At 46.8% G+C, this 21,973-nt stretch overlaps 1 protein-coding gene across 1 annotated transcript; it reads left to right on the forward strand.

Moving 5' to 3' along the window:
• Positions 1–1,974: 1,974 nt before the first annotated feature.
• LOC141110331 (uncharacterized) lies at positions 1,975–15,974 on the forward strand. The gene is made up of 2 exons (XM_073601627.1): positions 1,975–3,017; positions 12,845–15,974. Exons 1-2 carry the CDS (start codon positions 2,166–2,168, stop codon positions 13,022–13,024), a joined length of 1,032 nt encoding a protein of 343 aa, XP_073457728.1. The 5' UTR covers positions 1,975–2,165; the 3' UTR covers positions 13,025–15,974.
• Positions 15,975–21,973: the final 5,999 nt, after the last annotated feature.

Below are 21,973 nucleotides of genomic sequence, written 5' to 3' on the forward strand. Positions count from 1 at the left end.
TTCTCAGTGGGAATCTACCCTGCAAATTCAGGTTCCCCCATCAGTATGGTATCGTGCATTTCACTCCTCATTCAGGTTCTCCAGAAACATTGGGAAAATTCAATGACATTTTTTTTACAGCTAGTACTATACCCCTGTAAAATTGGCCCACATATTCCCAACCCAATCCAGGAAATGCTTGAGACAATGCTCTAGGGATGGTCACATTTTCCACATATGGTGGGAATGTCCTGTCATTGGCCCATTTTGGAGGGTCATCTCCAACCTCATTCAGGATCTTACAAATGTACCTAATGTGTTATCCCCGCAGATCACTCTAGTCGTACTAAGCCTACCGATCTGGCCCTCAAAATTTCACCCGGTTGTCACCCATATCCTAATCGCTGCTCGTCTCTCCATTGCCCGCCTTTGGAAACAACCATCCCCACCCACCCTAGGTATGACTATTGACATACTTAATGACCACGTGAGTATGGAATGTCTCTTCGCTAAAACTTATCTCAAACTAAGCACATTTCATGACCAATGGCAATTTTGGCAGGCGGACCCCAGAGCAGCATCTTTGCTCTTAACTCTTGTATACATGACATCACGGCAGGTCCTACTATACAACATTTGACTCTCTCTTGAAACACACTACCTGCTCCCCCCCCCCCCGGACCAAATCGAGCCATCCAGGCAGGGCTGGTGCAAGGATTTTTGACACCCTAGGCGAAACCTCATTTTGCCAACCGCCTTGACTCAACACCCTCTTTGCCCTGCCCATGTATACCTCACCTTTTTAATGAAGCGCCCATCATATGCAGCCGCACTAGTGCCCATCAATGCAATGCAACATCACCAGGGCCCAGCAATGTAGCCTCACCAGCGCCCATCAATGTAGCTTCACCAGCGCCCATCAATGCAAGCAACATCACCAGGGCCCAACAAATGCAGCCTCACCAGCGCCCATCAAATGCAGCCTCACCAGCGCCCATCAAATGCAACCTCACCAGCGCCCATCAAATGCAGCCTCACCAGCGCCCATCAAATGCAGCCACACCAGAACACATCAATGAATGTTTGCTTGCTTCTCTTCATTCGGTAGTCGGGACACAGACACAGTCCTCCGCCGCTGCGCCTCTGACACTATGCGTAAACGGAGCGGCAGCTGGCTGCTGATGCTGAGACTCAGTTGCTTGCTGCAGAGAGAAGAGAATAGGAACACCAGTGGCCGGGTGCCCTAGCCAGCAGTGTGCCCTAGGCGGCTGCCTAGTTTGCCTAGTGATAGCGCCGGCCCTGCATCCGGGAATGATTCCTCCAGTAATACTATAATAATCCACGCTTCTTGATTCGAACTTGCCTTCCCTCTGCACTTCTGTCCTCTCCCCCCCTTTCCTACCCCTCTCCCCTCATACCCCCCCCCCCTCCGTACCCTCCCATATGACACCCCCCTCCTCCTTTGAAACTTGTGATTCTGCATCGTATACTCATCATCCGGTATTTACATTGCACTTCATACTGTTCTGTTTATTACTCCGATGTTTTCATTACTGTAACAATACTGGAGCATGCCTTCCCCGCTCTAGATGACAATATGTCTTCTCTTTGTGAACAGTTTACGTTTTTTTTCTCATGTATTTCAATAAAAAAAATATTGAAACAAAACCAAAAAAAAAAAGGGTCAGAGGAAGCCTGTGAACCTGTAAGAAGCATCCAAAAGGGGGAACCTTTAGCACATTCCTAACAGCTGCAGTTGGCAACAAAGCCTGCAGAGGGCAGCAACTGCACAACTTTTTTGCACTGTATGGGTCTTACAGGCAAAATATATGCTAATAGCTGCCATTGCGACTTCATTCTCAAAATTCTATTGGCGTGGCTTTTTGTGGCCTGACTTTAAATGTATATACTTGTCCCAAGTCAACCCCCCCCCCCCAGGAAGTACTGAAGCCTTTAGGTCAGCAGGGGCAGCCTCTGCACCTTTTCTTTTAAATCGGTGGTCACGCTGACTTATTGGCTTTACTACTTTCTGAGTCACTAATGAATCATATCTGCAAAACAGAAGCTCTGACTTTGACTTTGCTGGCTGCATGCTTGCTCAGGAAGGGCCAGATTAGAGTCCGAGCACCTCATTTATACAGCCTCTCCAAGCGTGATTTATAAAGCCCTGAATCCACTGGAACACCATGACAGCCAGGGGACTGGTACCTTCCGACGGAGAGGTCAACGGTGGTGGTCAACCTAACTTCTCAGAACTGGTCCCTTTCCGTGAAAACTTTTTTGCTCAAGATATAGCCTCGCAGTTCAAGAGAGAAAAACAACAGCTCCTATCAAGCATCTTTCCATCTTACCAACCGGTACCACAAGTTACCATTACTCACAGTGAAGGGTCTAATCAGATGGCCGGGCCTGAGACCGCCTTAATCTCCAGCCACTCGGAGATGTCACGTCTGCAGGGGCCTTATCCGAGCCAGTTCCCCTCCACCGTGCAGTCCGCCTGCCCCGAGCCAGTTCCCTCCACTGTGCAGTCGGCTGTCCCCCGACCCATTTCACCTCCACCGTGCAGTCCGCCTGCCCCGAGCCAGTTCCCTCCACCGTACAGTCCGCCTTCCCCAAGCCAGTTCCCTCCACCGTGCAGTGCGCCTGCCCCAAGCCAGTTGCCTCCACCGTGCAGTGCGCCTGTCCCAAGCCAGTTGCCTCCACCGTGCAGTTTGTCTGCCCCAAGCCAGTTGCCTCCACCGTGTAGTCCGCCTGCCCCCACCATTCCGCAAAGCATGCCAACTCCACAAACACAAAGCCAGCCGTATTACCCAGGACCCTACCCAATGCAGCCATTCATCTACCAACCAAACACCAACAACTTAACGATTACCATGCAGCCCGCCGGAGCATGTGCGCCAACTCCAGCAGTTGCCGCAGGTGCCACAGGTACCGCTCGCCCTCCGGTGCAGTATGAAGGCTACCTGTGCTGGTCAATCTTCAGTATGCTCTGCTGCTGCTGTCCACTGGGACTCGCGGCCATCATCTACGCCTGCAAGGTAATAAGGATAAAAAAGCTGATTGACTGACTGATTGATTGATTGACTGATTGGTTGATTGATTGGTTGATTGATTGATTCAATTACAGGGTAGAAGGAAAACAATAAATTCAGGGCTCATTCACACCACCAGCACTAGGCTACATTAGAGCTGCACGATTAAGGGCCAGTTCACACCACATGCAGTCCAGTGCATTTTTTACTGCATCAAAAAACGTATGGATAGTAGGTTATATGGTTTTCAACGGCATAGTTACCACCAGTGCTTATAGTTCCAGTGCATTCCAGAAGAAAAGGTAGAACATGCTGCATTTTTCCTGCACTGGACTGTACTGGAACGCTGTAAAATGCATCAAAAACGCACTGTAACGCACCTAAATGCACCAAAAATGCACATGTCCCTATGTAAGGTTAGGTAAAAAGAGGGGGGAAAAAAAGCACTGAACTGCATCAAAAACGCACCAAAATCGCACTGGAACGCATGAAAAACGCCCATGCAGAAAAGCATCTGGAACGCATCAGGACTGCATTTCTATGGTGTGAACTCACCCTTATCGTTAAGAATCAAGATTGCAAATTCTTTCCCCCCCTCGCGATCTTAAAGCATTTTCCCGATTCTATGCAGAGTTCTCTGCTCAAGCCGACAGCTCTAAAAAAAAACAAAAAAAAACACAACAGTCAGTCTGCCAAGTTTCTCAACACATTCCTCAGCTGCTGAGCCAACTATAAACATTGTAACCTTTTGTTCTTTAGGGCTTAATGTACACGGGACGCTGAGGCAACCTCCTATGAACAAATGTTTTGACAGCTTGAAACCGCCGTTTAAAAACGCCCGTTTTGCCGCGCTTGCATGCCGCGTTTAGCCGCGTTTGCGTCCAGGAACATTTATTTAAGATAACATCATAGGACCCTCCCAAAGCCCAAAAAAGAGTATTATTTAACTAGTGAGTGAGTAGCAGAAGCTGAAAGAGCAGCAGTGTACTTGTATCTACCTCAATTTCAGTGCTTTTACTATGGATCCCATAATGAGCATATGTGAGGAAAAAATGCAAATTTTTAAATATGTTTAATTTTTAAATTGCAATTGATTGGTATATTTTTTTGTTTATTTTTTTTTCATAAGCTGTATATGTAATTACATTTTTTTATTTATTTATTTTGTCTTTTTTTATGCAAAATGTAATTGCAATTTTTTAATATAATTAATTTTTAAATTGCAATTGGTATATTTTTTGTTTATTTTTATTATAAGCTGTATAGTGTTATGCAATTTTTAAAATATTTTTAATTAACCCTAACCCTTACCCTAATGCCCCGTACACATGGTCGGACATTGATCGGACATTCTGACAACAAAATCCTAGGATTTTTTCCGACAGATGTTGGCTCAAACTTGTTTTGCGTACACACGGTCGCACAAAGTTGTCGGAATTTCCGATCGCCAAGAACGCGGTGACGTAAACCACGTACGACGAGACTAGAAAAGGCCAGTTCAGATTCAAGCGCGGCACCCTTTGGGCTCCTTTTGCTAATCTCGTGTTAGTAAAAGTTTGGTGAGAGACGATTTGTGCTTTTTCAGACTCGTGGCTTTCAGATCGTTTTCTGCGATTCAGTTTGTGCTTGTGGGTTTGTATCTGCTCTTCAGTGCGTGCAGTCAATTTGTATTGGAGTTTGCGGCTGCCCAGCGGTGGGACTTTTCTAACTGCGGAGGGGCAATTGATGGGAAACACGTCCACATCATCCCACCACCCAACTGGGTCGTACTATTATAATTATAAGGGGTTCAATAGTATTGTGATGTTGGCGGTGGTGTCGGCTACTTATGAATTTCTGTATGTGGACGTGGGGAAGAATGGCCGGATGTCCGATGGTGGAGTCATCGCCCAGACCGAGTTCTACAGGCGTCTCCAGAATGGTAGCTTGGACTTGCCACCTCCAGAAGACAATTTGGAAGGACTCCCATTCGTCTTTGTTGCGGATGAAGCGTTTGCGCTGGGGGACCATCTTATGCGGCCATTCCCTTTGAGGACCCTCACCCCGGACCAGAGGGTTTTTAATTACCGGCTGGCCAGAGCCAGAAGAGTGGTGGAAAACACGTTTGGAATCCTGGCCAGCCAGTTCCGCCCATTTCTTACACCCATACATATGGCGGAGTACAAACTGAATCACATTATCCTGGCGTGCTGTGTTCTACAACTTTTTACGGCAACATTCTGCCAACTGTGCTGGCTCAGCTGGACCTGAAGCCGGAATTCAAATTGAACCAACCCTGACGGCGCTTGAAATGGGAAACCCTAACCCCAACTGATAACCCTAACTTGTTCTTCAAGGGGAAAACCCTAACCCTAACGATAACCCCCTAACCCTAATGGGAAACCCTAACCCCTAACCCTAACCAGAAACCCTAACCCTAATGGCAAACCATAACCCTTATCATAACCCTAAACTTGTTCTTCAAGGGAAAAACCCTAACCATAACCCCTAACCCTAATAGGGTTTCCGGTTAGGGTTAGGGTTTCCCATTAGGGTTAGGGGTTATGGTTAGGGTTTTTCCCTTAAAGAACAAGTTTAGGGTTATGGTAAGGGTTATGGTTTCCCATTAGGGTTAGGGGGTTATGGTTAGGGTTGCCCCCTTGAAGAGACAAGTTTAGGGTTATGGATTCCCGTTAGGGTTTCCGGTTAGGGTTAGGGTTTCCCAACAGGAATCCATAACTCTAAACTTGTTCTTCAAGGGGAAAACCCTAACCATAACCCCCTAACCCTAATGGGAAACCCTAATGGGAAACCCTAACCCTAAACTTGTTCTTCAAGGGGAAAACCCTAACCCTAACGATAACCCCCTAACCCTATGGGAAACCCTAGCCCTAACCCCTAGCCCTAACCTCAAACCCTAACGGCAAACCATAACCCTTACCATAACCCTAAACTTGTTCTTCAAGGGAAAAACCCTAACCCCAACCATAACCCCTAACCCTAATGGGAAACCCTAACCCTAACCGGAAATCCTAACGGGAAACCATAATCCTAAACTTGTTCTTCAAGGGGAAAACCCTAACCATAACCCCCTAACCCTAATGGGAAACCCTAACCGGAAACCCTAACCCTAACTCTAACTGGAAACCATAACCCTAAACTTGTTCTTCAAGGGGAAAACCCTAACCATAACCCCCTAACCCTAATGGGAAACCCTAACCCTAACTCTAACTGGAAACCCTAACCCTAACTTGTTCTTCAAGGGGAAAACCCTAACCCTAACGATAAACCCCTAACCCTAATGGGAAACCCTAGCCCTAACCCTAACCCCTAGCCCTAACCTCAAACCCTAACGGCAAACCATAACCCTTACCATAACCCTAAACTCGTTCTTCAAGGGAAAAACCCTAACCCCAACCATAACCCCTAACCCTAATGGGAAACCCTAACACTAACCAGAAACCCTAATGGGAAACCATAATCCTAAACTTGTTCTTCAAGGGGAAAACCCTAACCATAACCCCCTAACCCTAATGGGAAACCCTAACCGGAAACCCTAACCCTAACTCTAACTGGAAACCATAACCCTAAACTTGTTCTTCAAGGGGAAAATTCTAACCATAACCCCCTAACCCTAATGGGAAACCCTAACCCTAACTCTAACTGGAAACCCTAACCCTAACTTGTTCTTCAAGGGGAAAACCCTAACCCTAACGGTAACCCCCTAACCCTAATGGGAAACCCTAACCCCTAACCGGAACCCCTAACCCTAATGGCAAACCATAACCCTTACTATAACCCTAAACTTGTTCTTCAAGGGAAAAACCCTAACCCCAACCATAACCCCTAACCCTAATGGGAAACCCTAACCCTAACTGGAAACCCTAACGGGAAACCATAACCCTAAACTTGTTCTTCAAGGGGAAAACCCTAACCATAACCCCTTAATCCCAATAGGAAACCCTAACCGGAAACCCTAACTCTAACTGGAAACCATAACCCTAAACTTGTTCTTCAAGGGGAAAACCCTAACCATAACCCCCTAACCCTAATGGGAAACCCTAACCCTAACCGGAAACCCTAACCGGAAACCATAACCTTAATGGGAAAGCATAACCCTTACCATAACCCTAAACTTGTTCTTCAAGGGGAAAACCCTAACCCTAACCATAACCCCCTAACCCTAATAGGAAACCCTAACCCTAAATTTCATGCAACTATGTTTGATCAAGTCAGGGGTGAAGCTCAATGGTGGGGTCATCTGGTAGAAATCTAACAACATATAGGTCAAATTCCAATTATACTTTGGCTAACAGCAATGCTGGTGGTGTATTGGATTGCATCATAGGCTCATTAGGGGTATATAAATGGTCTATGAAGCATAGCAAGCAATTACAAGTTTTTAAAATTATTTTTTTAGTGGTTTTTCATCATTTGCTATCATTTTTAAGTTTTGTAATGTAAAAAAATAAGGCACCTGTAAAAAAGCTTCTAAACGAAAACGTGGCTAAATACCGGTACCGCGTTTAGCGGAGTTTTGCATTTGAAACTTTGGCGTCTGAACTAATTTTTTTTTGCCTTCAAAGAAAAGCCTATAAATGCAACTGCCTAAAAACGACAATAAACGAACCTGTGTACATGTACACATAAGATAACATTGGATGAGTTCAGGGGCAGCTGAAAAAAGCAGCCAACTGCCTCTGAACATCCGTTTACCAGCAGCAGTGTACATGGGGCCTAGATCCAAGGAATGCAATTCCATCTGTAAATGAGGGAACTTGTTGGTTTCAAGATATAGTCATTATTTTTTGCTAGAAAATTACTTAGAATCCCCAAACAGTATATTTTTAGCAGAGACCCTAGAGAATAAAATGGTGGTTGTTGCAATATTTTATGTCACACTGTATTTGCACAGCGGTCTTTCAAATGCAATTTTGTTTTGGAAAAAAATACACTTTAACCACTTCAGCCCCGGAAGGATTTACCCCCTTCCTGACCAGAGCGTTTTTTGCGATTCGGCACTTTGTCGCTTTAACTGACAATTGCGCGGTCGTGCGACGTGGCTCCCAAACAAAATTGACGTCCTTTTTTTCCCACAAATAGAGCTTTCTTTTGGTGGTATTTGATCGCCTCTGCGATTTTTATTTTTTTGCGCTATAAACAAAATAAGAGCGACAATTTTGAAAAAAACACATTATTTTTTACATTTTGCTATAATAAATATCCCCCAAAAATATATAAAAAAACATTTTTTTTCTTCAGTTTAGGCCGATCGCATTCTTCTACATATTTTTGGTAAAAAAAAAATCGCAATAAGCGTTTAATAATTGGTTTGCGCAAACGTTATAGTGTTTACTAAATAGGGGATAGTTTTATGGCATTTTTATTAAAAATTTTTTTTTTTACTAGTAATGGCGGCGATCAGCGATTTTTATTGTGACTGCGACATTATGGCGGACACGTCGGACATTTTTGACACCATTTTTGACATTTTGGGACCATTGTCATTTATACAGCGATAAGTGCGATTAAAAATGCACTGATTACTGTGTAAATGACACTGGCAGTGAAGGGGTTAACCACTAGGGGGCGGGGAGGCGTTATGTGTGTCCTAGGGAGTGATTACTAACTGTAGGGGGATGGGCTGTGTGGGTGACGTCACTGATCTCTGCTCCGATGTAAGGGAGCAGAGATCGAGTGACACTTGTCACTAGGCAGAACAGGGAGATGCTGTTTACAACGGCATCTCCCCGTTCATCCTCTCCGTGAGGCGATCGCGGGTATCCCCACGGCGATCGAGTCTGCGGGACCCGCGACCCGACTCACGGAGCTCCCGGCCGGCGCGTGCGCGCCGCCGGCGGCGTGCACGCAATGGCACGGCGGGGAATTCAAATGGACGTACAGGTACGCCCATTTGCCCAGCCGTGCTATTCTGCCGACGTACATCGGCGTGCGCCGGTCGGGAACCGGTTAATGACTTATAAAAAAAAAAAATAAACAGTAAAGTTATCCCAATTTATTTTGTATAATGTGAAAAATGATGTTACGCCGCAAGAATCGTGATCTTTATTCTAACACAAAAAAATCATGATTCTCATTTTTACCAGAATCGTGCAGCTCTAGGCTACATTGTTTAACACAAACAAAATGCTATTATTTTCAATGGTGCCAACATTTTTGAGTTTTAACCAGAGCCTTGAACCCCTTAGAGCCGGCGCCTACCAGCCCTTTCAGGGGTTTAGAATGCCGGGAGGCAGGGCAGGGCTTATGGTCATGATTGGCTGTCTTGGTGGTCACATGATCGGAAAGCTCCCGATCGCAAGCAGTGAACTGGGGCTTTCCGTTAGTCGCCGGTAACTGTGCCGGGAGCGTCCAGGATGCACTCTCTAAGCACAGTTCTATCGGCGCTATTGCACGCAAATATGCAGCTGCTCGGCGCTAAAGCCCGGATGCAGAGAGGCCGCATATTTGCGTGCGCTCGGCGCAAAGAGGTTAAAAGGGTGGCGGGAGATATCCAATGGATAGAACCAGGGCTGGGACAAGGGGTGGGCAGGAGGACATGTGCCCTGGGCACTGTGGTATAATGTGAGGTGGAGGGGCACTACAAGGAGATTGGGGGGGGGGGAGGGGATTTGTGTTGAGAGGGGGAATTTGGGGGTAAGAATTATTCTAAGAGGCCAAATTTTGGTAGGTGTGCTAGGAGTAGTGATTGGGGGGGGGGGGATTTGTGTTGAGAGGGGGGATGGGGAAGAGGATATATGCTATGAAGGGAGATTTGTGCTATAAAAGTAATATGGTAGGGGAAACCTTTTTTTTGGGTGGGTGGGGGGTTGTGCTAGTAGAGATGATTGGGGGATATTTGTGCTAGGAGGGGAAAATTGTGGAGGGGATTTGTGCTAGGATGGGGGATTGGAGGAGGGGAATTTGTATATGGAAGTGGGAGATTTGGAGTGGGAGGGATTTGTGTTTAGGGGGTGAGCATGCAGATTAGTGTTTGTTTTTTTGTGGGGGGCGGGGGGGTTGGCTGACACATGGTCCTTGAGGGGAGGGGTGTAATTTGGCATGTGTGCCCTGAGCTCTAGATTACCTTGTCCCGGCACTGGTTAAAATGGGGAAGGATTAGACCCTGACATTTTTCTTTTGGCATGCATAACCCAGTGGAGGCTGGTGGGGTTTTCTTTTGGGGGGGGGGGGGGCAAAAAATCCAGCCGACTGTATGCCCCCCCTCCCAACTGGGGGTCACGGGTGGCACCCCCTCCCCCCCCAGTTGTTCAGTCGTTGGGGCACTTACCCCATCCCTGGGTGGAGGCGGCTTCTCTCTGGGCAGCTGTTTTCTCGGTTTCCCTGCGTCCCCTCCCTCCTCCTCCTGGTGGTCAATCCAAACGGATTCCCTTTCGCCCAATCAGGTGAGGGGACCCGCTTCCTGATTGGCCAGGAGGAGAATCAGTGTTACAATAGCGAATATTCATTGAGCCCACTGGGTGGGCTCATAGCGCAGTGCTCTGCGCCCCGAGCCCACCCTTTTTGGAAGCCTATTAGAGACTCAGGCTCTAATCACATGCTTAAACAAAAAAAACACCCGATTGGAATCCATGCATCCGGCGCCCTGCTTGTAGATCAGGGGGCCAGACACATGGATGGGGGGGGGGCGGTGCCCATACGCCTCTAACGGATGGGCCGCCACTAGCATAACCCTGGATAGATTCACTCTTCTACTTGTCCTATTGGCCATCGTCATTGAGACAGAAAAATGGTGGAAATCCAAAATTTTACAGCTAGAACCAGGAGCAAAGGGTGAGGAGAGTATGTCCAATGGATAGAATAGGAAAGGGTTTGACCCTGGCATTTTTTTTTTTTTTGCTGTCCATGTCCCCTATGGATAGTCTCACCCCTCAATATGTCAAGGATTAGACCCGGACATTTTTTTTTTTTGTCTGTTTCTCTGCTGGGGATATTCACCCCTCTATTTGCTGACCATTGTCCCTGAAACCGAAAGAAAAGAGAAATCCAGAATTCTTACATTTTAACCAGAGCCTTTAAAGAGCGGGGGAATACACTGTATTGTCAAAAGTATTGTGACGCCTGCCTTTACACCCACATGAACTTTAATGACATCCCAGTCTTAGTCCGTAGGGTTCAATATTGAGTTGGCCCACCCTTTGCGGCTATGACAGCTTCAACTCTTCTGGGAAGGCCGTCCACAAGGTTTAGGAGTGTGTCTATGGGGATGTTTGACCATTGTTCCAGAAGAGCATTTGTGAGGTCAGGCACTGATGTTGGTCAAGAAGGCCTAGCTCACAGTCTCCGCTCGAAATTATCCCAAAGGTGTTCTATCGGGTTGAGGTGCAGGTCAGTCAAGTTCCTTCACCCTAAACTCGCCCATCCATATCTTTATGGACCTTGCTTTGTGCACTGGTGCGCAGTCATGTTGGAACAGGAAGGGGCCGTCCCCAAACTGTTCCCACAAAGTTGGGAGCATGAAATTGCCCAAAATGTCTTGGTATGCTGACGCCTCAAGAGTTACCTTCACTGAAACTAAGGGGGCAAACCCAACCCCTGAAAAACAACCCCACACCATAACCCCCCTCCACCAAATGATTTGGACCAGAGCACAAAGCAAGGTCCATAAAGACATGGATGAACAAGTTTGGGGTGGAGGAACTTGACAGGCCTGCACAGAGCCCTGACCTCAACCTGATAGAACACCTATGGGTTGGGGATGGCCCCTTCCTGTTCCAACATGACTGCTCACCAGTGCACAAAGCAAGGTCCATAAAAACATGGATGAGGGAGTTTAGGGTGGAGGAACTTGATTGGCCTGCACCTCAACCCGATAGAACACTTTTGGGATGATTTTGAGCGGAGACTGAGAGCCAGGCCTTCTCGTCCAACATCAGTGCCTGACCTCACAAATGTGCTTCTGGAAGAATGGTCACACATTCCCATAGACACACTCCTAAACCTTGTGGACGGCCTTCCCAGAAGAGTTGAAGCTGTTATAGCTGCAAAGGGTGGGCCAAGTCAATATTGAACCTTACCGACCAAGACTGGGATGGCATTAAAGTTCATGTGTGTATAAAGGCAGGCGTCCCAATAATTTTGGTAATATAGTGTTAATGCAATGGATAGAATAGGGAAGGATTAGACTGTGTCATCCCCCCCCCCCCCCCATCTTTACCCCCCCTGGATAGATTGACCCCTCTCTTTGTCCTGCTGACCATTGTCATTGAGACAAAAAAATGGTGGAAATCCAACATTTTGGAGCTATAACCGGAAGCATAGGGTAAGGAGAGTGCATGGAGACATGGAGACATGGAGGGGGGGGGGGGGGGTGCCTTGAATATAAAAAAATTAATTAAATAGTGTTTTTGGTTTGTGGTGCTTAGATGCAGTGTAGTTCCACTTGAAGTACTGAAGTCAAGATCATGATGGAAGCCTTAGGACATGGACCTTTAAAAACAAGTCAGCAATGGCAGCTCCCTAAGCACCTGAATCTGACCTGCTATCAGCTTCTTGCGGCCCCTGTACAGCAGAGTTTAGACAGAGTGGGAGAAGCAGCACAAGGAGCCAACCAGTTGGTTGCAGTGCAACAAGCACACTGCTTTTCCTTTCACTGTCCAGTCAAAGGGTGGATGAAGGACAAGACCAATTGTTATTGAACTGCAGTAGAGAAAAATCATAACTCCTGCCCTGTGCTGTGTGACAGAGCTGTGGAAATCTCAGGATTGGAAGGACAGAAAACACAAATCCTTTGGGGGGGAATTAAAACAGCTCAAGTATATTTAACTGCATGCCTGGTATTCACCTTTATCACCAATGCACTGACTTACGTTGGTCCTGTGTTTCCTTTTCAGGCACAGAGCGCATCGCATGCAAGAGATGAACGTGCTTCCTCACACTCCAGAATCGCCCGCAATCTGAACATCGCCGCCCTGGTGCTTGGACTTTTGATAGAGATTGTAGTTCCTGTAGTTGTTGTTGTAATTTTTGTGACCGGTAATGGGTTCAACTCCAAATACAACTCCAGGTACTAAGCTGCCACCCCTTGAGGAATGCTTCAACTTCAGCCCTGGTCCTCATACAGGGCCCCTCCTATATCGCACACTCTTCTCTAGTAAAGTGGCCCCTCTACCATTATGTCTCATGTTCATTCCAGAACCACTTCCTACCTACCATCCAGAGAGCCAAATTTTGGAATATAACCGGCGGCTTCAGGCTTATGATGAAGAGATTACACTAGGGGGACACTATGGGGTGTAATTCTAGGCCCGATTTTCTTCACCATATGGACGGACTCTATACTACAATTGTTCTCTATACTTTCACAGAGCCAATGTAAGAATTGTGCACAGATTTATCTTCCGTGTTCATGCATTCTGTTTCACTGAAGGCTCTTTCCAACTTGCGGTGTCTTTTTCATGCTTCTCTGCAAAAGGTGCAATACTCTGCAACGCCGAGGATCGGGAGGGTCTGCCAAAGGTCGGGTTAACATGGCGGTATTCTGCTGAGAACCTCCCCTGCCTCGTTTTAACCTCTTCCCGCTGATAGATAGCTACAGTGCGGCTCTCCAGTTCTGGGAGGACGTCCCACGTGCGGGCCTCCCGCACGCCCCCTAGGGCACGCACTGGGCACAGATCGGGGTAAAGGGCCAATCACAGCTGTCACAATGTAAACAGTGGTTTGCCGGTTATTGGCTCTCCTTTCCTCACACAGAGATAGCCTGTGAGGAAAAGAGAGCCGACCTGTCAGGGCACAGTAGGGGCAGCCTCATCATTGCACATCAGTGCAGATTATCAGTACCTCCCCATCAGTGTAGCTGATCACTGCCCGCCAGTGCCTCCCTATAAATGCCCATCAGTGCAGCTCAACAGTGCCTCGCCACCAGTGCAGCTTATCAGTGCCCATCAGTGCAGCCTTATCAGTGCCCATCAGTGCCTCTCCATGAGTGCCCATCAGTGCAGCCCATCTGTGCAGATTTTCAGTACTTCCTCATCAGTGTAGCTGATCACTGCCCACCAGTGCCTCCCTATAAGTGTCCATCAGTGCAGCTTCTCAGTGCTGCCTCATCAGTGCAGCTTATCAGTGTCCATCAGTGCAGCCTCATCAATGCCCATCAGTGCAGCTTATCCGTGCAGATTATCAGTGCCCATCAGTGCAGATCATCAGTACCTCCCCATCAGTGTAGCTTATCAGTGCCCATCAGTGCAGCCTCGTCAGTGCCTCCCTATAAGTGCCCATCAGTGCAGCCTCATCAGTACCTCCCTTTAAGTGCCCATCAGTGCAGCTTATCATTGCACATTAGTGCAGCCTTATCAGTGCCTCCCCATGAGTGCCCATCAGTGCAGCCCATCAGTGCAGATTATCAGTACCTCCCCATCAGTGCAGCCTCATCATTGCACATCAGTGCAGCCTTATCAGTGCCCATCAGTGAAGAAGAAAAATTACTTATTTGCAAAATTTTATAACAGAAACTAAGAAAAACTTTTTTGTTTTTTGTTTTTCTAAATTTTTGGTCTTTTTCCGTTTAACAGGAAAATAAAGATCCCAGTGGTAATAAATTCAACCAAAAGAAAGCTCTTTTTCAATAAATAATAAAAATTTCATTTGTGTACAGGGTTGCCATTGTTGCCAAAAATTGTCATTCAAAAATGCAAACGTCTACTATTTCCTAGCTCAAATTATTCATGAAACATAAATCGATTGCATAGATTATATAATGCAAATCATCAGATTAGGACTTTATGACACTATTGTAATATAGGTAATATGTGATATCAGGGGCGGACTGACAACTCATGGGGCTCCCGGGAAATAGGAGATTATGGGGCCCCCGAGCAATAGGAAAAGATTATGGGGCCCCCGGGCAATAGGAGATTATGGGGCCCCCAGGCAATAGGAGATTATGGGGCCCCAAGGCAATAGATTATGATGTCACACAGTATACACACACATACAGTATACACAGACATACAGTATACACACACAGAATACACATACACACACTGAAAATGTACTGGAGAGGCGGGGCAGCTATAATCTTGGGATTTAAAAAAAAAAAAACACACATTTTTACATACTGTCACTGGTTTTATTGAGGCTGGCAACCCTGATGGGGCCCCTTAGTGGCATCGGGCCCTCAGGCAGTGCCCGAGTGTCCAAATGGTCAGTCCGCCCTTGTGTGATATATATCCCTTGGGGCACTATTCCTCCCACTAACACCAACAATGGGGCACCATTTATTCCACTGATACCAATGATTGGGTATTATACCAATGATGGAGCACGATTGCTCCCACTGACACCAACAATGGGGCACCATATCCTCCACTGATACCAATGATTGGGTATTATACCAATGATGGGGGAGGCCATGTTTACTCCCACTGATGCTGGGCTCAGGACATTGGGGAGGATTCAGGATACACTGATCACAATTCGGCCCCCCCTAAAGTCTGAAGGACAGTAAACTAGTCCTTTAATTGAAAAGTTTGGAGACTCCTGATCTAGAGAGACATTATCCGAGGAACATCATTTAGATCCGATCAGACCACCTCATTATCCAGAGACAGGTCCACCCAGCGATTAGCAGCCATATTGTGAGAGTCTTGCCAATAGCCACCTATTTGTGAAAGGGTATCCATAGTTTCCATATCTATTATTGATTTTTCTGTGGGCAATTATTTTATGCTAGTTAATTTGCTACCCCATTAGATATCCTAACACCCCAAAATGTGGTCATTTTAATTTGCCATATTGGCATAACTTTAGACGAGCTTCACCCGGTAATTTGACTGCAGCAGGTTCATAGGTCAAGTTAGTCAACCGCAGATTATTATCTGCCAAATTCGGTTAGGATATCTATAGAAGGGGAAATTCTTTATTGCATTCAATCTTATAGGTGTATATTTTATGGTAACAAATCATTTTCGAACTTCATTGTAAAATATAATGTCTGTGTCAACCTGTTAGTGGTGTGTGTGTGTAAGTGGCTTATTGTAAATAAATATTAATTTATTTTTGATGTTCAGTCTATACTTACACCAATCTTGTTGGGTTATTCAAAGAATTTTATGCATAGGCAAAAGAATTTGGTAATAATGAGTGGAGTCAGTTAAATAATTTTTATAAAGTGTTTTAGAATTGAAGGAACTCTGGTTCTACGATCAATTTAGATGACTAAAGTAATAATTTCCTGACACCCACAAGTTGTAGTTGGTGGGATTTTAGTTCCAGAGGTTCTAGTTAGTTTGACATCCCTGCATGGTGTCCCAGTTGTAATGTAAGCATGGCTGTGGGTGAGGCTTCGACACCCTTGTGGAGACAAGTGGAACTGCACTCACTAATGCTTTGTGGGACCATCACCAGGAACCCTGATTAGGCTCCTAACACCCCCCTCCCGGAGGCTCTAATTGGCTTCAAAAAGGGTGGGCTCAGGGCACAGAGCACAGAGCACTGCGTCCAAAGTCCACCCAGTTATGTGACATTAGCAAATTAATATTCGGTAATGTCTTCCTGTTTCTCCTCTCAGCCAATCAGGAAGTGGGTCCTGAGACCCTATTGGTCAGGAGTTCTAAGATCTGATTGCCATGAGTCCTAACTCCTGATTGGCCGGGAGGAGAAGGGACCGCCAGGACTCGGGAGGAGACGCAGGGGGGAAGCCGCCGAAGCCGCAACCTGGATGGGGTTAGTGCAGGGATGGGGGGGATAAGGCAATCGATCGAGTGAGCGCCGGGGGGTGGATTATATGGTTGGTTGGCTGGCTGGCTGGGGGGGCCGCCCCCCTAAGAAAATTGAGCATCAGCTGCTACTGGGGCCAGACCTTCAGAACCAGTGCCAGAAACAACGGCTCCATTGTGCCCCCGGCCACTCATGGCCATGAATCCGGAAGGAAGACCGGGTGAAGATGTCAGCTGTCTCAGCGCTGGCCTTGTGGCGCTGGAGGGCTTTGTTCTAAGGTAAGTTTCCCATAATGTGCACATTATGACATTGCCTTACAAGATTTATTTTTTGCCACAAGCAGTTTACAACTGCTTTAACTAACATGAGGAAATGAGCACAGCCATGAAATACAAGTGCTTACACAGAAAGACATGCTAACCTTTTGTAGGCACCTGCCTACATGGGTACATGTTTCTCCCAGTTGAGAACTGCCCAACTTCCAGTTGTAAAATTCCAACCATTTGCTTATTCTTTATCAGAAAAATTCACGAAATTTGATTGGGGACTACTGAGGGCCACACCTAGTTAAGTTCAGAAAAAGTTTATAGTACTTGGTAACTGAACATTATAGTAAAAATTGCAATAAAGATTGAGTCTACCAATCTGCTCAGATCTAAAAGACATCTGTGAGTCAAAATATGTTGCGTCTCTAACTACTAGCTAATTGACAGAACAAAGCGACATCATACTTTGGTCATAGCAGAAAGAACCTTTTTATCTGTCTTCAATCTGCTTTTTGTATCTATGTGATTGTGGGCAGCCTAAACAAAAATCCCCTGACATAGGGGCCTTTGATGTTCCACAGACATGGCCACCATCAGGAAACCCACTCTGAGTAGTGCAATGCAATCATCCCTGGAGTGCACAGAGGCAGGAAGTCTCTCAGGAAGCCCCACGAAGGGCCCACAGGAGATACACTGAGTTACAAAAAAAGATTTATGTAACACACATTTTTTTTTACTTCTGTGTGCGTTACTGCCAGTTTAATGCCATATAGTTTTGCGTGCGTTACTGCCAGTTTAACCCCATATACTGTAGTTCTGTGTGCATTACTGCCAGTTTAACGCCATATAGTTCTGTTTGCTTTTCTGCCAGTTTAACGCCATTTACTTCTCTGTGCGTTACTGCCAGTTTAACGCCATTTACTTCTCTGTGCGTTACTGCCAGTTTAACGCCATTTACTTCTCTGTGCGTTACTGCCAGTTTAACGCCATATCATTTTGTGTGCATTACTGCCAGTTTAACGCTATATCGTTTTGTGTGCGTTACTGCCAGTTTAACACCATATAGTTCTGTGTGCATTACTGCCAGTTTAACACCATATAGTTCTGTGTGCGTTACTACCAGTTTAATGCCATATTGTTTTGTGCGTTACTTCGAGTTTAACGTCATTTTCTTCTGTGTGCGTTACTGCCAGTTTAACGCCGTATAGTTCCGTGTGCGTTACTGCCAGTTTAACGCCATATCGTTTTGTGTGCATTACTGCCAGTTTAACGCCATATAGTTTTGTGTGCATTACTGCCAGTTTAATACCATATAGTTCTGTGTGCATTACTTCCAGTTTAACGCCATATCGTTTTGTGTGCGTTACTGCCAGTTTAACGCCATATAGTTTTGTGCGTTACTGTCAGTTTAACGCCATTTACTTCTGTGTGCGTTACTGCCAATTTAACGCCATAAAGTTCTGTGATCATTACTGCCAGTTTAACGCCATATAGTTCTGTGCATCACTGTATGTTTGGCGAATTATATTGCAGTATATTATAGTGTATCCGTGGAGTGTGTCTGTGTAGTGTGAGTACTCAAATTAAAGTGCACCAAACACCTCTTTACATTGATTAAAGTGCATCTATGTACAGATTTGAACTTCTTCTTTACATTTGCTTATAAGCACCGCCCCCTCCCTCCCAATAATGTCTGGGAGGACAACAAGGAGAGGCAGACGTTCCCTTGCCACTGTAAGGGGGCCAGCAACAAATGTGTCCACAGGCAAAGGTGTGTACGTGGTGGTCAGTCCTCAGGCAGGGCATAATTTCCTCTGTTTAGTGAGTTTGCCTGTGCTATCCAGCCACAGCATGCAGAGGAGGTGGTGGACTAGCTTACTAAACCTTCCTCATCCTCCTCATCCTCTGTCATGCAAGCAGAGACAAGTGTGCAGTCCCCTGCAGTTGCCAGAGTGGATAAACCTGCCTCCTTGTCCTCATCTATTCATGCCATAGCCCCATCAGCCTCTGAGGTGTCAGCTGAGTTATTTGACCACAGCATCAGCCACTTGCTCCTTGATGATGCCCAGCCATCACTGGATTCAGATGTTGGTTCTGAGGTTGAGGATGACAGGAACATTAGCCTAGAGAGAGGGAGGAACACTGGTAGACAAATTGGCATTCATGTTCCCCAAGCCGCAGAGTATTGGCAGGTTGTCCCCAGTGGTAATGATGAAAATGGAGGAGGTGGAGATGATGATGATGAGGTCACTGATGTGACTTGTGTGCCAGATAGAGCAGAGGAGGAAACTGAAGGTGAGGCGGCACAACCCCAAGGAGGCCGACATCAAGAAAGAGCAGAGAGCAGCGGCTGGTGCTCAAAATTTTTTTTTGGGGGGGGGGGGCGCAATCAAACTGAAAAATTCTGAAAAAAACCCCATCAATTGCAGCCTCACTGTACCATCAAACGCAGCCACTGTGCCATCAAACGCAGCCACTGTGCCATCAAACGCAGCCACTGTGCCCATCAAACGGAGCCACTGTGCCCATCAATTGCCGCTACTGTGCCATCAAACGCAGCAACTGTGCCCATCAAACGCAGCCACTGTGCCCATCAAACGCAGCCACTGTGCCCATCAAACGCAGCCACTGTGCCCCATCAAACGCAGCCACTGTGCCCATCAAAGGCAGCCACTGTGCCCATCAAATACAGCCACTGTGCCCCATCAAATGCAGCTACTGTGCCCCATAAAATGCCGCCACTGTGTCCATCAAACGCAGCCACTGTGCCCATCAAACGCAGCCACTGTGCCATCAAACGCAGCCACTGTGCCCATCAAACGCAGCCACTGTGCCCATCAAACGCAGCCACTGTGCCCATCAAACGCAGCCACTGTGCTCCATCAAACGCAGCCACTGTGCCCATCAAAGGCAGCCACTGTGCCCATCAAATGCAGCCACTGTGCCCCATCAAATGCAGCTACTGTGCCCCATAAAATGCCGCCACTGTGCCCATCAAACGCAGCCAATGTGCCATCAAACGCAGCCACTGTGCCCATCAATTGCCACCACTGTGCCCATTAAACGCAGCCAATGTGCCATCAAACGCAGCCACTGTGCCCATCAATTGCTGCCACTGTGCCATCAAATGCAGCCACTATGCCCCATAAAATGCAGCCACTGTGCCCCATAAAATGCAGCCACTGTGCCCATCAATTGCCGCCACTGTGCCCATCAAACGCAGCCAATGTGCCATCAAATGCTGCCACTGTGCCCATCAATTGCCACCACTGTGCCCATCAAACGCAGCCACTGTGCCCATCAATTGCTGCCACTGTGCCATCAAATGCAGCCACTGTGCCCATCAATTGCTGCCACTGTACACTCCTAAACCTTGGGGACGGCCTTCCCAGAAGAGTTGAAGCTGTTATAGCTGCAAAGGGTGGGCCAACTCAATACTGAACCCTACGGACTAAGACTGGGAGGCCATTAACGTTCATGTGTGTGTAAAGGCAGGCATCCCAATGCTTTTGACAACACAGTGTACTTGAGGACCAAAGGTGGGGAACCATTGCTATAGAGAAAGCCTCCATTATAAGGTTTGATGGAGATATGGTATCTAATTCCTGACCAAGAATGCAGTCGCTAAGCTTGATAACGCAACCTGCCCTTGCTAAGCACTGGGAGGTAGGATTGTGAGGCTGCCGCTGTACAAGTGTTCAGCATGTTTTTCATCCAATAAAATGTTCAAAATATTGGGTCTGGTGAAAATTTTTTTCTAAAATGTAACTTTTGCATATTTGTCGCATAAGTAGCTCAACGACCAGCTAGAGGAGGACAGGGCAGGCTTACAACATTGCTACGAATCGAAAGACAGGGGGCTTAGCATTGTCAGCCTGTAACTGGAAGTGAATTGCCCGGCACTGATGCAGAATAAGAAACTTTTGCAACAGATTCACAAAAAAAATCTTGGACCAATGTAAGTATGCATTTACCATACATGTGGGGTCTACAAACTTTTCAAACAAAAGGCCAGTTTACTGTCTTTCGGACTTTGTGGGGGGGGGGGGGGGGCTAGATGGTGGCCAGCGAGGGTAGAAAATGTCCCCAGCCCAGGATCAGTGAGAATAAACATGGCCTCAAGGTTGGAGGTCAGTAAGGGGTGGAATAGTACCCTATCATTTGTATCAATGGGAAAAATAGTGCCTCATCATTGGTGTCAGTGGGAGGAATAGTGCCCCATCATTGGTGTCAGTGAGAGGAATAGTGCCCCATCATTGGTGTCAGTGGGAGGAATAGTGCCCCATCATTGGTTTCAGTGGGAAAAATAGTGCCCCATCATTGGTGACAGTGGGAGGGATAGTGCCCCATCATTGGTGTCAGTGGGAGGAATAGTGCCCCATCATTGGTACCAGTGGAAGGAATAGTGCCCCATCATTGGCATCAGTGGGAGGAATAGTGCCCCATCATTGGTACCAGGGGAAGGAATAGTGCCCCATCATTGGCATCAGTGGGAGGAATAGTGCCCCATCATTGGTACCAGTGCAAAGAATAGAGCCCCATCATTGGTATCAGTGGGAGGAATAGAGTCCCATCATTGGTACCAGTGGGAGGAATAGTGCACCATCATTGGTACCAGTGGGTGGAATAGAACCCCATCATTGTTGTCAGTGGGAGGAATAGTGGCCCATCATTGACACTAGTGGGAGGAACAATGACCCCTCATTAGTGTCATGGCAGGAATTTGTCTCCACTGTTGGTGTCAGTGGGAGGAATAGTGTCCCATCATTGGTGTCAGTGGGAGGAATAGTGCCCCATCATTGGTATCAGTAGGAGGACTAGTGCCCCATCATTGGTGTCAGTGGGAGGAATAATTCCCCATTATTGGTATCAGTAGGAGGACTAGTGCCCCATCATTGATGTCAGTGGGAGGAATAGTACCCCATTATTGGTGTCAGTGGAAGGAGTAGTGCCCCATCATTGGTATCAGTGGGAGGAATAGTGCCCCACCATTGGTGTCAGTGGGAGGAACAGTGCCCCATCATTGGTGTCAGTGGGAGG

The sequence above is a fragment of the Aquarana catesbeiana genome, linkage group LG10, assembly GCF_042186555.1.
Source record: "Aquarana catesbeiana isolate 2022-GZ linkage group LG10, ASM4218655v1, whole genome shotgun sequence".
Classification (NCBI taxonomy): Eukaryota; Metazoa; Chordata; class Amphibia; order Anura; family Ranidae; genus Aquarana; species Aquarana catesbeiana.

Excerpts from the sequence above, each read along its gene's own strand:
- LOC141110331 (XM_073601627.1), top strand. The coding sequence starts at position 2,166 with ATGACAGCCAGGGGACTGGTACCTTCCGACGGAGAGGTCAACGGTGGT. Across the intron at positions 3,018-12,844 it reads CCATCATCTACGCCTGCAAG|GCACAGAGCGCATCGCATGC; the intron begins GTAATAAGGATA and ends TTTCCTTTTCAG.